Source organism: Anopheles bellator, chromosome 2 (genome assembly GCF_943735745.2).
Source record: "Anopheles bellator chromosome 2, idAnoBellAS_SP24_06.2, whole genome shotgun sequence".
NCBI classification, from domain to species: domain Eukaryota; kingdom Metazoa; phylum Arthropoda; class Insecta; order Diptera; family Culicidae; genus Anopheles; species Anopheles bellator.
The window spans coordinates 1,244,831-1,260,801 of record NC_071286.1 but is presented as its reverse complement, the minus strand read 5'-3'; the positions used below and the strand labels follow the sequence as shown (position 1 = coordinate 1,260,801).

The following is a 15,971-nucleotide window of genomic DNA, read 5'->3' as shown; positions in this document are numbered from 1 at the left end:
CTCACGATGGGAAAAACCGGCGGGGGGTGAAAGATTAAAAACTTTTCCCTCGCACCACCAACCGGGAACGGAACCCTTTTCTTTCTTCGTCAATTAATTGACGTGCAAGCGAAGAAGGGCCCGGCGCCATGTTGGTGGTGCTCGGCGGATCGCATAACTTGCAGGGGCCACCGAACGATTTTTACGGTTCGTGGCACAAAATAAACATATCACTCGCGCAGGGCAGGGCGGGCTGGCAACTACCGTACCGTTCGGGGGACGGTTTGTGTGGCCTGTTCCGAACAGCTGCGAACTTTTCCCCGCATGTCGAGAAATTAAAAATCATCAAATTTCGACTGCAAACCCCATGGCCTGGCGTTCGCGCAAAGAAGCGAACCAGTTTAATGATTAGTAAACATTCATTCTCATTGTAGTGTGTGGAACCGCCGTACTCTGCGCCCTCTCTGAAGTGCTCTTCGACCAGGAAGAAGGGGCTCCCAGCTTTGTGAAATTACATACATTCTGTCGGTGACAGTTGACAAATCATGCCGGTGGCCACCGGGGCCTTGGGGCCCCCTTTTTCGGGCAGCCGGGCAGGATTTGTGAAATATGTCCCCAATTAAACTGCAATCAAGGAACTATGGCCTCCACCTATGGGGCCAGGGGACTGAAATTATCGACAGTTAAAGAGCTATTAAACTTTGACCCATCGACCGAAGTGATGGAGGCTTCGCAAAGGTTGGCCCTCGATCATTTTATCAGCCAACGAAGATGGAGCATAACTTATGCTACACAATCAACCGGGGCCCAGTGGATGAAAAGGATCTTCGGACCGGTGCAAAACAGAAAAAGGCAAGACAACGCAGCGAAACGAGATACGATCGACGGAGAGAGAGAGCGAGAGAGAGAGAGAAGCACTAACGGCACCCAACGAAGATGGGTCAGCGCACGGCGAACGGGAAAATTTGAAGGAAATTTTTCATAATCTGATTACCGATCATTACTGGCCGGTCCCGTTTTCTCGTCGCTCTCAGTCGCCCGCTCCATTGTTGGGTCGGGTGACGCCATTTTTATCCCCCAGCACCACCACCACCCGAGTTCGAGTTCAATTCGAATGACAGCAGAACAATGGGCCCTACGGGACCAGGTTCTCATGGGTATTAGCTTTCTCGGGGCGCACAAACACACTCACACTGACTGGTACAGCATCGCATCATCATCACCATGGTGATGTGTCTTGTGCATGATGTGGCTTCGCGATGCTCGAAGCTAAACGTCATTTATTCGTTCGCCGGTTGCTGCTTTATTCGTTCTTTTTCGCGCATTTTTCATTCGCCCCATGACGGCGTTCCCAGGATCCGTCGGTTTGTCCGTCGTTCGTTCCTGTGTGTCTGTGTCTTGTGTCTTGTGTTTGCTCAATTGAATGGAGATCAGAAGGAAGGCGCACATTGGCGGCGATCTTTCGTCAGCCCCCCCAAGCACCAGGTTTTTCCAGTTCGCCATCCATCAACTGCGAAACCTGGTCCTACGTGCACACACATCAAGCGAAGTCCGGTGGGGCGGCCATTTTAAATCGCCATCGATTAATGGTCCGGTCGGTCGACGGACCACAGATTTATCGATCAATTTAACATCGGGGGCCGGGGCCACACTAATCGCTGCGGGATAGTTTTGCCCCGTCTGCTGACCGCCTTCGAATTTATCTTCCGATCGTTCCGAATTAATTGCATTCGATAAGCCAAGGGGCGCCTGCTAAAAAAGGGTCCCGCCGCCGGTAATTGCCGGAAAAATCCTACATTCCCAACCATGGGACGATGTCTGGCCCCGGGTGGTGGTGGTGGTGCACCTTTTAAGCACCGACTAGGATATGGATTTGCGACTATTTATCGTAAACTTTCGACACTTCTTCTGCAGCCCGGGACCGAAGTCGGGGAGCACACTATTAGCACACGGGGACACCCGATCCCGAATGAAGACATCCTGACTTCCGGCCCGGTTGGACGTACGGATTTTTAGTAAATAAAAGTTATTCACCCAACCCAATGAGTGGCCACCGAGAAAGGTAATTGGGGCCGAGCAACACGCAGTTGTTGCACACCCCTGAAACCGGTCAAGGATCAACGGGCAGACGGTTCGGGTGGGCCCAAAATGGCCCACTGGATCGTCTGGCCCCGGTGATGATGATGTCGCCGAGCCGTTCGCCCGAGAGAACGGAGAGCAACTTTTGACAGGTCTCGGGGACCACGGGGCCCACTCCACGCCCGCGCGCATCCTCTGGAAGGACTCACAGTAATTGCACAATATGCACGCTTCAATCGCTCGGCACCAGTTTTTTTATCATTCCATTTTATCCCCAAAAAAACGGACCGAAATTAAATCGCCTGCGGTTCAAACGATTTCGCCTGCGGTTCAATGAATCGAAATGCGGATTTTTATTTGATTATCCGAGCTTTTTTGGGAATCGTATCGTTCCTTCTACAGGGGGCTTCCACAAAAAGGTGTACTTTGTACTAATTTGCGGCCTGCATTCGCGCGTCCCGCCGCCGTTAAATCTTGCACCGCCTGCGGGGGGGCGCGAGATAAATGTCAGCCCGAAAGGTGGCCAGACCGAGCGTGGGCCACGGCCAGAGTCATTGTACGAGGCGACGGCCGCACGTTATGGCTAATTATTGTAAATAATGAAAACGAAAGTGACTGGAACGGGACGAGCGATAAAACGGTCACAACGGCGATCCTTTGGCCGCCCCGTAGACGAGGCGGCCGTGGACATTAAGATTCCCCCCGAGAAAGAGAGAGCGAGAGAGCGAGTGTTATTTCGATCCCGCGAGCGTTCGCGGGAGCATTAGCCTAAAATGTGACCGTTTGTCAGATCAAAACGGATTTCGCCGACACCGGCCGGGTTGAGTGTGGAAACATTGTTTTTATAATTTATCGATCGTGCACCACGCCACACGGCCGCGTCAAGGCCGGGTGCGAACGATTGTGCCGGGGAAAACAACGCCCGGCTCGGCCCGAACGTGCGGCAACATTAAGAAAATGGGAAAATAATTGATTATGCCCATCCGTATTATTGTCACATGGCCGGCGACCGACCGTCCGACCATCGGTCGGCTATTTTTAAAGTGCGTAAATCCACAACCCACCCAACCCGACAGAGAGAGGGGTCCGCATCAACCTTGGGGGCCGCATAAATCGATGAAGACGGGCGAAGACGCCGCCGCGGAGGTCACGCCACGCGGATCGATCGACCCGACAGAAGGAAGGGCGAAAATAACCTCAAAACTCAACTCTCTGTCCGCCGATTGATTTTGGGGAGCGAAGAAATCAAAATAGTTTGACTCGGAACAACTTTTAAACTGACGCGCCAGGGACCCGGGTAAGACGTCAAAATCAACCGGGCCGACCGGGGCGGGACGGACTTGCGAAATCGTGTCGATCGCTTCTGTTCGAGGCCCTCGGGGAGACATCGCGAGAACTGACGGCCAATCAATATCGGCCGGCAATCGGCCGAGTTCCCGTCCAAATCAACCGAACGTCAAACACGTCACCGTTGCCGATGAAGTTTTTACGTCCGATTCTTGGCCCAACTTTGTGCCGCCGTTGTTGTTGGCCCCGTTTAGTCGAACATTATCGCCACCGTCGCCGCCGCCACCGTCGTGCCCACTAAATGTCAACCCCCCGGGGCCTGAGGTTGATATTTCGCCACCACCACGGCTCGGCGGTTCCGCTTTGGCAATCCGGCCCCGTCGATCGTCGCCCTTTCCTAGGCCACAACAATTCGCGGCTGGCGGCCGATCCGATTGGCCACCTGCCACAAGGATTGCGGTGTCGCAATCGGTGGTCTAAAGAAAGGAAAATATATTTTATTTTATGGGTGGCCCGCCCCGGTCGTGGTGGCCGTTCGAAGATTAGTAGTGCGACAGATCGGTGCGGCGCGGACGAACGGAACCGAACCGAACCGGGAAGAGGAGGATGCCCCGGCGTCGTCGATGCGCTTAAATATAGCGCAAACTTAGTGCTCACTTAGTGGCAGTCCGGCGTGAAGCGGAATGTATTAATTAATGTGCAATTATTCTCAAACTCGGCCGCCGCCGGGACGCGGGACTTAGTCGGCCAATTGGCGCTTTTTGGGGAGCGTGCGGCCGCGCGACAAACACACGGTCCACGACGCGATAGTGACGAAGTATTTTAATTAATTAAATCGCAGCCATTTTGCCGTCCCGAGGTCCGAGTGTTTCTTTTTAACCCACCCAACCCATCCGACACGCGTAGTCCGTCGGCGTCGAAGACGCTCCCGGAGCTGATGATGAGTCAGCTGCAATTTGGAACTTTTCGTTCCGAGTTCCGGTCCGAAGGAGCTCCGAAGATGCACCGTCGGAACTAATTAAAACTTTTTTCCACCTGAACCTGGCCAAAGAAAGCTGGCCGATTTCTTTGCACTTTGCGTGCACAAGAACTTTCCCAAACGCGAGCCACTTCCGGTTGAAATGTCAGCGAAAAGTCGGAACCTTGTAAGCCGGATTCGATCCGGAAGGTAAAAACTGGCCTCCCCCAGCGCCCCGGGGGGAAAGGCTTTCGACCGCAAATTTGCATATTAATAGGTGGACGGCGGCGGGGTCCGCACATCCGGGGCCCGGTCCCGAGCGGCCAGGTTATTAATTTGTTTATTACACTCATTATGGGAAATTTATTCCCCGTTCACGGAACACGGAACGGAACGGACCGGCCGGCCGGCCGGTCTGAAGTGATCGGACGGACGGATGGATACGTGTGTGTCCTTATGTGCTTTTTTCGCCCGGCAGTTTTTGATTTACAACTATCGATATCCTGGCCCGAGGGTTGTAATTATGCTTTATGGCACTGCAGTGTGCCGCCGAGGGGCCAGGGGCCGAGAACTCACCTTCTTCGAGGATCGAAGGAGCCGGGACCCCCCCTGTCGGGCGGATGTGTATCAATATTCGGTGGCCAGCCGCGCCAGCTCCACAGGACATCGTGCTCGAGTGGCATTAATCATCCAATCACCGCGCGCTCTGCTGCTACATGTCAAAAGCAAACAATATCTAATTAGCTTGGAAGCCATCTTGTGTGCCACGGGGGGACGACCACCCCGACAAAAAGGACCCCCCCACCCGACACACGACGCTCTTTCTCTGTCTCGCTCGCGGCCGGCGATATCGATGCGCGATTATGTTTCGGGCCTTGTGTCCTTTCGCCATCCGTCGGTCCGCCTGTGTCCTCCGCCGTATATTGCGCCGCGACATGCGACGCTGGCGGCCATTGGGGGCCACTACCGAAAAAGATTGGTGCCACTGGTGCCGGTGTCGCCATATTTCATTTCCATTCTGTCATTAAAAAGTAGATCCTTCGCGAAGGGCTTAGTTGAGTGAAAAAATCCAAGCAACCGTTGGATGGTCAACGGTTTTTGGACGACTTTGACCATATTGGACCAAGAGACCCAGACAAAAGCTAGAGCAAGCTTAACGATGGCCAGTAACGGAATTTTACCATTTCGAGTTGGGCCGGGACCGGGTTGATTAAGTCAATCCGATCGTAATGTCACCGCTCCAAACTTATTTTAAAAAGGGCTTACCCGTCCCTTGTATGCCCTTTAAAACAATGAAACTTTTCAAGTGTCAACAATGAAACTTTTCAGTGTGTTGGCAAAGGAAAAACTCAAATGACGTCAAATCACATGATCAGGACGAATATCTTTTAAATCCATATTTTCAATTGCATGCCAAAAAAATGTTTTATCATCTGGCAAGATCGCTCAGAATTGACGGTAGTGGTCCTCCCTTCGTCGTTTTCGAAACATTAGGGTCCTATGACTATTACATGGATGAACTTTAGAATTTTTGAAACTATTACGTGTATGTCCCTGTATTTATGTCCTGGAATGGATCTCCTGATCCACACAAAGCACTCGGAAACCTCTCGTTCCTTTACGACCCTTGACAGATGGAATCCCGGATCATCATTGTCGGATCGAGCGAGATTTTGGTAACCCGTGTCACCTAATTAGGGGCAGGGGCTGTCGATAAATCCGGCGGCTCCGGCGGCTGCTCGTGGCCTCGGATGATCCTGGTCCGACCCTGGGCGGCGGTGACGTTCACGCGAATTCAGTTCATTCTAATTAAACGCAATAATGTGACAGGACACATTTTTAATCTTTGATCTCCACGATCTCCCCGATCCCCGCGCCCCGGGCTCGGGGAAGGATCGTGAGCGCGGCACAAAAGGAAAATGTCGCGGAATGCTGTCGCGAATCCGCGCATTGCGGAGCGCGTCGCGACAACGCGCGACGCGTGGCGTAAAAATCGCGGAACGCGCCGCCGCACGCAAAGCTGATCGCAAGCGACTCGTGACGGCCAACATGCGTTTTCCTCGACAGTCGCGTTCGTTCGCGGCGAATGGGTTATTTATAACATTGATACAAAATCGCACAACTATAGATTTCAATGTAAGTGTCTGGCTGGCTGGCTGGCTGGCAGGCTGGCTGCGGATCCGACTTCCGAGGACACAACGACGGTGGCGGCGTGCGTCGCCCAGGAGAGAGCGCATTTAAATTGGTTCGCGATGCACTCTGCACTCCCCGGGCGCTCTGGGGCACATTTCAATAAACTAATATTATAAATATATTGTCAGCGTGTGCTGGGTCTGACTGGGCGCAGACACTGGCGCAGCTGCCGAGCGGTGACATTTCTTTGTTCATTCCTTCGCACGCACGCACGCACTCCACTTCGGCTTCGGCTGCGCACTGCGCCTGCCCGCGACATTAATTAATTATTCACGACATATTTATAAATTCGATTTTATTCGCCACCGCCTCGTGGTAATTAAAATCGAAAAATCACGCATTCGACCGCTCGTCATCCGCTTCGCCATCCGGCAGGAGCATAAATCAGGAGCACCGGCGCTCCGAGACGCCCGGAGATCAAAAGTCTCTCGACATCGGCCGGGAGCATCACCATCACCGGGCCGTCCTTAACGATAATTGATTACATGACATTTATCAATCACGACGACGACGACGAAGACGATGACGTGCACCCACCCGAGGCCGCCTCGTGTCCTTGCGCGAAAGGAAGCCCCTCTGTTTACACTTCAATAAACCGTTACTCATCTCCTTCCGGTGCGCGAAATCAAATAAATCCCCGGCTGCCGAAGGGTGCCCGGAAATATTGAAAATATTTCATCCCGAAACCCCGGGCCCCGCGCCAAAATGGTGACAATTTCGTCAATTTCCGTCGGCAAGGGGAACACATTTCACCCTCGCGTGCACCGCGCATAAATACGAAATAAATAACCCCGGCCACCCCCGGGAAGCGATGTCGGGATCAAGAGAAAGGTAATAAACAACTGACATGTAGATTAGACCGCATCGCGACCGGGCCGATCCGTGGCGGTGCGGAGGTAACCCCGAGATTAATAACGATATTCCTTCGCCGGGGATATCAAAGGAAAAGTGGCCGCGAGGGGGTCGCGCGCGCGAAGAAAGCCTCGTGAGGGTGAGTCCTTCCTTCCGGTTCCTTCGTTTTTTTCGCGCGTCCCCCCCCGGTTTTGGGTCGCTTTCAATAAGGAATTTATGTGATTTTCTCGGCGGGTGGGGCCCGAAAAGGCGCGCGGGGCATAATCGTCACCCTCGTCCTGGCCCCCCGATCAGGACATTTGCATCGCCGCGGTTCGCGACGCTCGCGAGGCTTTCCCCTTTTCGTCGGAGCGGCGTCGGTTAATAAAAATCCATATTTATTTATGGCCACCCCGAGACCCTCTCCAGCCTGCCCACCCCGAGATGGGCCACAGTGCGCGGGGTTCTATTGTTTTTTTGTTCGCGACGCTTCTTTCCGGCGTTTGTTTTGAGGCGCCCTCTGGTGGCCACTGCAGTAGCTAAACGTGTGTTCCCGGCACGTATCAATCCACTTCGCCAATCCATTCGCCGACTTCCGGACACGACGGAAAAACTCGACCAGTTCCGAAAAGTGAATTAATTAGCTCCCATTTGGGGCCCACCGTTTGGGGGGGGATGAACTGTCTTCCGCTTTTGGGCCGCCTTGCCAAAAACCCTAAAGTCAAAAGAGAAGGAACTTTTCTTTGGACGACCCAACGGTGAGTCTTCTTCGCACCGACCGAACTGTGGAGCCTTTTGCCGCAATTCGTCGGGGCGCGGGAAAAATGCGGAAGCCAAAACACGGCCCGAGATCGATCAGAACCGGGCGGGGTGAATAAATTACGCTCGCCGGAGGGCGGTACTGGAAACATCGAATCGGAACGCGCATCTTGAGAGACGCCAGGAGCAAAAAAAACAAACAAACACGGGCCCACAACAAGGACCGCTCTTCCGCGCGTTCGGCTTCCTTTTTATTGGCGGTATTAGTTATTCAATTATCGTAACTTGCCGCGGATGGGCGCAAAAGAAGACGTCCCGATAAGGCCGCGCGGACGACGGAACTTTCACTCCGAGCCGAGGGATCCGCCGAAGCCGGGCGTTAAATTGAATGGATTAGGTGTCACTTCCACTCTCGCTTTTTAGCGAAATTTAGAAACGAATAATTAAGCGGCCGGCCGGGGCCAAGTGGAATCGATGCGCCCGCTGCCGCGTTGAGCAGTTTGCATTAATTACCAGCGACAGGCGGCCATCATACGGCTCATTGCACATTGCACATTCATTGCACCATGCGCCACCATGTCCTTACGGCGTCCTGGATCGAGGGGGGGCCGCTAAAAAGCGAATCAGGTTTAATTATTACAAAATTTCAAATTATTTCGTCACCTCATAATTAAGCTGCATGATTACGGTTCGGCGGCCGACCGACCGGTGGCCGGTGGGCCACTTCTGGCAAGTGATTTGAGGGCCGCCCGGTTTTATGGCCGCGAATCCTGCGAGGCCATCCCCACCCGGTGCAGCTGTCGGCCGGTGCAGTGGGCAATAAAAATAATTTAGTAATAATATCGCCGATCCCGATGCTGGAAGTGCCGACCCCGGAGAGTACCCGGAGATCGCTTCCTTGCCATCCGATGCCCGGTATAAAACTTAATGAAGTGTCCACTCGAAACGATCTCCACTCCACGGTTGCTCCACGGCTCCGGATTTGAAAATGGTTCGAATGTTTATAAATATCGCTCCATGCAGGGAGGGACACGAGCCATTAAGTGGGCCGGGACCGAGATGATCCGTGTTCCGATGCAGGATGCTGGCTGCGCACAGCCGAGCAGTCCGCCTCGTTCGGTGATGCGATTTTTGTCGCCAAATTAAATCACTTCCTAACGATTTGTTAACGAGGTCGCGCCCGGGAAGCATAACACGGCACGCACTCTACGCGAATCGAAGTGGATCGCCCTCAGGGGAGGTCCTTCACAAAATGATTGAACCCGAATGATGCGTAATTACTTCTCGCCGGGGATGTTTTTTTTCCCAATTTCCATTAATGTCGACCCAACACACGGGGCGAATCTCGTCGAACAATGAAGCCCTCTTCCCGGAGGGTAAGACAAACATGCACGGGCTCGGGCTCGGGTGGTGCATTTGCCGTATTAATATCGAATCAAGCGGGCGTCGCTGTTGTTGTTTCGATCCCACACAATGCGCGAACCCCATTGCTTAATGATTACCGCCCGGGGCCCGGGGCAAAAGGAGCTGAAGAGGACGTCCGTCCGTCTTCAGGCAGTTTTTTGTTGGTCCACGTTCATAATCAATCAAAAACATTACACGGCCACCCTCGATCCGGTCGGAAACCCCTCGGGGAACGAGTCCTAAAAAGAGAAAGAATACGGAGTCTGCGGGACTTCTTCGTTGGACCTTCGAAAAGAATGGAAATACCCGGGCTCGAAATGATCCGCGACGCCAAATGTCAAACAATCGCAAAGGCTACGTTGATGACGCCGCCATCTCAGCCGTCGTCTCAGCCGCCGTCTGGATCCGGCGGCTCCTTCATTGACATCCTTTAGCCGCCCGTCTGTTCTATGCCACTCGCGACTCCAATCAATGGCCCACGTTCCTTTCGCCACTCGGCTCCGGTTCTCCGGCTTCCGGTTAATGCGTTTCGCGTGCTTTCGGCCAATTACGCCCGCCCATCCGCGGCCCGCCAGGACTTCGCGTGCGCTAATGGCTCATTTGATGGGCCTGGTACCGACTCCGGCGGCTGATTGATTCTTCGAACTCCGGAGCCCCCCCCCCCCCAAAAAAGGCTGAATCCGATTCTCGGCAGCGCAATCGTCGTCAGAGTTCGCAGAATCGGATGCCGAGCGCGTTTGATCCCCGCGCGCGCGATCAAGGACACTCGGCGGCGGCGGCGGCGACGACTGCATCGTTAAGCGGAATCGGACCCCGTGACATCGACACCGATCATCACGGCGACGACGACGACCGAGAGATGATGGCCCCGGACGACTGTAAACCAAAACCGTTTCGGTTTCTGCAGCGCGCGAAATCGACTTTTTACGAGACATGTGATTTATAGGCCTTGCGTTTTATGATCCTCGCGCGGCATCCCGGCCTCGGCTTCTCGGGGCGCCGCCGTTTGCGGTCACGGACTACGAAAATAGCGAGCGCCGTGCCGTGTGGGCGGCACAGCAAAATGGTTCCGGACCGTGTGGGCTGGGCCGTCAAAATGGCGGCCGCTGATTGATAAAAATCGATCAAAACGCCGGCGAGTCGCCCGTCGGAGCGCACGATTAAAGTACCAATTAATTCCGCGCGCATCACAAGCTTCTCCGCCATTTTTTTCCCCCCATGGTCCGTGCTCATCATAATCTCGTGCGTCTCATCGCCGGCGTGGCCATCTCGCGAGGCGAAGAGGCGAAGAAAAGGGAACCGACAAACCCCTGTCCTGGGCCCCGCCGACCCTTGGGCCGAGTGGTTTGATATAAATTTTATAAAACGCAGAAACGGGCAGATTGAGACTCGCGATAGTCGCTCTCTCTCTCTCCCTCTTTCAGTTCCTTTTTGCGCCCTTCGGACTGGGAAAGGGAGTCTTCTTTCGGCCGCATGCTGGCCGCATATGTGTCTGCCATCTCGGGTGTCCTTCGCTGATGATGATGATGATATAAGGTGGTCCATCTAGTGTTTGAATTCCGAACCACCCAAAAACCATCCAAAATGGACCGATGATTCGGCCGGATTAAAATCCTCTCCAAACTGTCACTCGTTGTAGGTGCATTGGCTTCTCTTGCACGACGTCCGGGGATTTCCCGAGCCCCAAATGATCAGGGTGATTCACTTAAGATTCTCTTTTTCATTTTATTTTATAAAGTACAATTTTGGTCACTGGTTTGTTGTCTTTCACCGACCCCCAAAGATAACAGTCCACTGGTGCCAAGTCGCAGCTTCTTGGAGGCCAATCCATAACACAACATTTCTGCTGGTTATTCGATGTCCGAAGATGTGACGCAAACAATCGATCGTAGTTGTGGCACGTGACGCCGTCCTGTTGAAACCAGATGTTGTCCAAGTTCTCAGTTTCAAGCTCAGTTCAGTCACTCGGGTTGGATGCATCGGCTTCTCTTGCACGACTTGTTGGTTTTCTCAACCTTAAAAAACGACAATTCTGCTTATTAAAATAACCACCGAGGTAAAAAAGACCTTAAATGAAATGAGTTGTTCAAAATTTGTACATTTTATGTTGAAGACTCACTGCTTTGAAAATAAGTCTTTAATATTTCCCAATTTTCTGCAAGCGAATAGCGTCCTATTTCTTAAATGTCAAAAGTTTTAAATGCCTTTAAAAAGTCAAGTGATCCAAACGCTCGAAGAATCACCCTGTGTTCCATGATAATGATACGATATGTTCTCGTGCGGGAATTGCCCTGGAGCCCCTCGATCTTGAGTGACGCCCACCGTCGCCTGGCTTCAGTTGGGCTCGGGAGTTTGCTGGTTGATTTGACAGATGTATACTAATTGCAGGTGCAGAGCCCGGAATGCCATCGTACGGTCGGCCTGACGGTGACCTGAGCGACGACCGGATCCACCACATCCTCTCGGAGGCCTCGCTGATGAAGCGCGATCAGCCGCCGACGAGCGCCCAGCAGCAGCAGCAACAGGCGCAGGCCCAGGCGCAGCAGCAGGCCCACCACCACCAGCAGCAGATGCGCGAACAGATGCAGCTCCAGCAGCAGCAGCTCCAGCAGCTGCACCTGAGCGGCCTGGACGACTCCTCGACGCAGCACAGCGACACCGACTCCAAGTCGCCGCCGGGCCGGGACGTCCACTCGCCCTTCTCCAAAGACTTCCACGGCGGACGGGGCGGTAGCGGGGGCCCGGCCTCCGGCCGACCCAAGAAGTTCGAGCACGACGACATCCCGCAGGACAAGATCTCCAAGATCTACCAGGAGGAGTTCTCCAAGCTGATGCGCAGCCCGCGGGACTTCCCCAAGTAAGTCCAGAGCCCCAGACCCGATGGGGACAGGGTACGCTATAACTGATCCGCAGTCTTCTCTTTCCCCACATTCTCAGCGGCGGCGGCGGTGGTGGTGGTGGTGTCGGTGGAATGCCTCCGATGGACCGGATGGACGACAACATCCGGATGGCGCTGGAGGCGTACCATCGGGAGTTGGCGAAGCTGCAGCAGAACGCGCAGATGCCCAACTTCCTGGCCCTCCACCAGCACCAATACCAGCAGCAGCACCAACAGCAAGCGTCTCCTGCGGCGCCGCAGACTCCTGCGCAGCCCTCGCAACCTCTGAACGGTGGCTCGGTCCAGGACCTGTCACTCCCCAAGGAGAAGCAGTCTTCGGCGGCGTCGTTGGACGGACGGACGGGTCCTCGGTTGCTGAATGGCGGAGCCCTCTCGGACGCGGACTCCGACGCGGACCTGAGCCAGAAGGAGCTGGACGAAGCGACGGGCCTCAAGCACAGCGCGTTCAGCTTGGTGAAGCCGAAACCCTCGGAAGCGTCCGGGCTCTGCACACCGACGACGACCACCTCGTCGACGGCGGCCAGTCCGATCGGGAACAGTATCCTGCCACCGACGCTGGCGGCCGGTGGCCCTGCGGATGACTTTTCCGTGTCGGCGAGTCCACTGCAGCGGATGGCGTCGATCACGAACTCACTGATCACGCAGCCGCCGGTCACGCCACACCACACCACCCAGCAGCGCCCGCTGAAAGCCATCCTGCCGCCCATCACCCAGCAACAGTTTGACCTCTACAACAACCTCAACACCGAGGACATCGTGCGGCGCGTCAAGGAGTCCCTATCGCAGTACTCCATCAGCCAGCGGCTGTTCGGGGAGTCCGTGCTGGGTCTGTCCCAAGGATCGGTCAGTGATCTGCTGGCGCGACCGAAGCCCTGGCACATGCTGACGCAGAAGGGCCGTGAACCGTTCATCCGGATGAAGATGTTCCTGGAGGACGAAAACGCCGTGCACAAGCTCGTGGCCAGTCAGTACAAGATCGCGCCGGAGAAGCTGATGCGGACCGGGAACTACAGCGGAACGCCGCAGTTGCCGGCCATGCTCCAGAAGCAGATGCCGCCGATGCCGAAGATGCTGAGTGACTCGATCAGCAAGCTGCAGCAGGACCAGAAGACGCTCCTGCAGCTCCAGATCTCGCAGATGCAGCAGCAGTTGCCCCAACAGGCGGCGGCTCAGGCGGCTCAACACCAGCACCAGCTGGCGGCGGCTGCTGCCGCGGCGGCCGCCGCTCATCACGCCGCCCAGGCGGCACAGGCCCATCACGAGCGGCAGTCGGTGCCGGCGATGCCCCCCTCGCAACCTTCGCCCCGACCGCAGCAGCCGTCCCCACAGACGATGCTCCTGACGCCACCGGGAATCCCGCCTCAGCACGCCATCGCCCTCCAGGCGGCTGGGGGCGGTGGCGGTGGGATGCACGGTGGGCCACCTACCGACAAGAAGCAACTCTCCTCTTCCTCCTCCTCCTCAACCCCCTCCTCTTCGGTCGCGCCGATCCTGATGCCGATCCACTCGCCAGTTCCGGTGCAACTCCGGGAACCACAGCACGGCGGAACTCCGGGACCCCCGGGAGGTGGTGGACCCCCCGGCGGCGGCCACCCGGCCAATGCGATGCGGGGCTCACTCCACCAGCACATCTCTCCGACCGTCTACGAGATGGCGGCCCTCACGCAGGACCTCGACACGCAGGTCATCACGACCAAGATCAAGGAAGCGCTGCTGGCCAACAACATCGGCCAGAAGATCTTCGGCGAGGCGGTCCTGGGGCTTTCGCAGGGTTCCGTGTCCGAGCTCCTCTCGAAGCCGAAACCCTGGCACATGCTCAGCATCAAGGGCCGCGAACCGTTCATCCGGATGCAGCTGTGGCTGAGTGACGCCAACAACGTGGAGCGACTCCAGGCACTCAAGAACGAGCGGCGTGAGGCGAGTAAGCGACGCCGCTCGACAGGACCGGGCGGGGCACAGGACAACAGCTCGGACACGAGCAGCAACGATACGTCCGAGTTCTACCACTCGAACTCTCCCGGTCCCGGGTCGGTCGGATCGGCCTCCGCCTCTGCGTCGGCCGCTCCACCCAACAAGAAACAGCGGGTCCTGTTCTCCGAGGAGCAGAAGGAAGCCCTCCGGTTGGCGTTCGCCCTCGATCCGTACCCGAACGTGCAGACGATCGAGTTCCTGGCGAGTGAGCTCGGACTGTCGACGCGAACCATCACCAACTGGTTCCACAATCACCGGATGCGGTTGAAGCAGCAGGTCCCGCATGGGCAACCCTCCGAGCCGATTCCTTCGCGTGAGAACCAATCCGGAGCGCCCTTCGATCCGGTCCAGTTCCGGGTGCTGCTCAGCCAGCGGTTGATGGAGCTGCAGAAGGAGCGCCTCGGGCTGTCCGGGATGCCCCTTCCGTATCCGCCTTACTTTGCGGCGGCGGCCGCCGCAGCCGCTTCCAACCCGAGCAACCTGGCCGCCCTGATTGCGGGCCGAGCGGGTGGGTTCCTGCCGGGCGAGGCGGATCTGGCCGCCCTCAACAAAGCGGTCAGTGAGCAGATGTCCGGCCTGGACCTGTCGATGCCGTCGTCGCTGAAACGGGAAGGGGATGACGATTACGAGGACGATGAGGAAGCGGGCAGTGGGCATATGAGTGACTCGGAGTCGCTCGATGGGTCGATGGGGAAGCGGGCAGGACACCACCATCAGGATCACGAGCACCACGGCGGGATCAACGTCCCAGGGACGCCCCTCTCACTGGCCAGCCTGCAGGCGATGGCGAGGATCAACCGCCGGAAGCCGGCCGCCCCGCAGTGGGTCAACCCGGACTGGCAGGATGGGAGCGAGAAGACCGGGGTCGTCGGCCTGGGAAAGCCCGGGGACGCGGCCAGCGAGGCGATCATCAACGGGGTCTGTGTGTTGCAGCCGCCCGACGGCGTGCCGTCGGTGCAGCAACGGTTCGCCGCCGCGATGGCGGCGGCTGCGGCGGCCGCAGCAGTAGCCGCAGCCGCCGGCGGCCCCGATCAGGACGATCCGAGCGACGCGGAGAACGACGGCGACGATGGCGACAAATCCACCTCCAAGCAGGACGAGGACGATGAGGAGGACCGGAGGGGAGGAGAGGATGCAACGGGCGAACGGGCGGACAGTCCGGCCGCCCTGCCACCGCCTTCGTCCCCATCGAGTGTGACCGTCAAGAAGGAGATCCTCGATCAGGACTCGGGCACCGCGGGCACCGCTGAAGCCGCCGCCGCCGCCGGCGATGGCCGGTGGGAGTACTGAACCCGGTTCTAAACCGGCCCGCGAATCAGTGCAATCCCCCGCCCGGCCCCCCCCCCCCCCTCTATGTGATGTGACTAGAGTCCGTTTCGAAGGCATGTAAATAGGCGTCCCTCGCTATCCTCAGTTGTCCCAAGGTAAGAAGACGGTCGCAACGGCAATGTTTTAAAAACAGTCCACAGAAAGCAAATGGCGAAGATAGAAACATAGAGAAAGGACGAAGCGTAGGTCCGATGTCCGACACTCCTTTTTCCTCCCCTTTATTTTAATTAGTTTACGATGGGGCGTTACGGTGGCCACCACGAGCATACATTAGTCGTCCTC

The 15,971-nt window shown here is 56.2% G+C and overlaps 1 protein-coding gene across 1 annotated transcript in view; it reads left to right on the top strand.

Annotated features, from left to right (window-relative positions):
• Positions 1-15,650, top strand: part of LOC131211616 (homeobox protein cut) — a 124,371-nt gene extending 108,721 nt beyond the window's left edge. The window contains exons 7-10 of the mRNA XM_058205170.1: positions 11,879-11,994; positions 12,034-12,347; positions 12,404-15,356; positions 15,456-15,650. Coding sequence (XP_058061153.1) covers positions 11,879-11,994; positions 12,034-12,347; positions 12,404-15,356; positions 15,456-15,650 — 3,578 coding nt within the window. The remainder of the gene's footprint in view (positions 1-11,878; positions 11,995-12,033; positions 12,348-12,403; positions 15,357-15,455) is intronic.
• Positions 15,651-15,971: the final 321 nt, after the last annotated feature.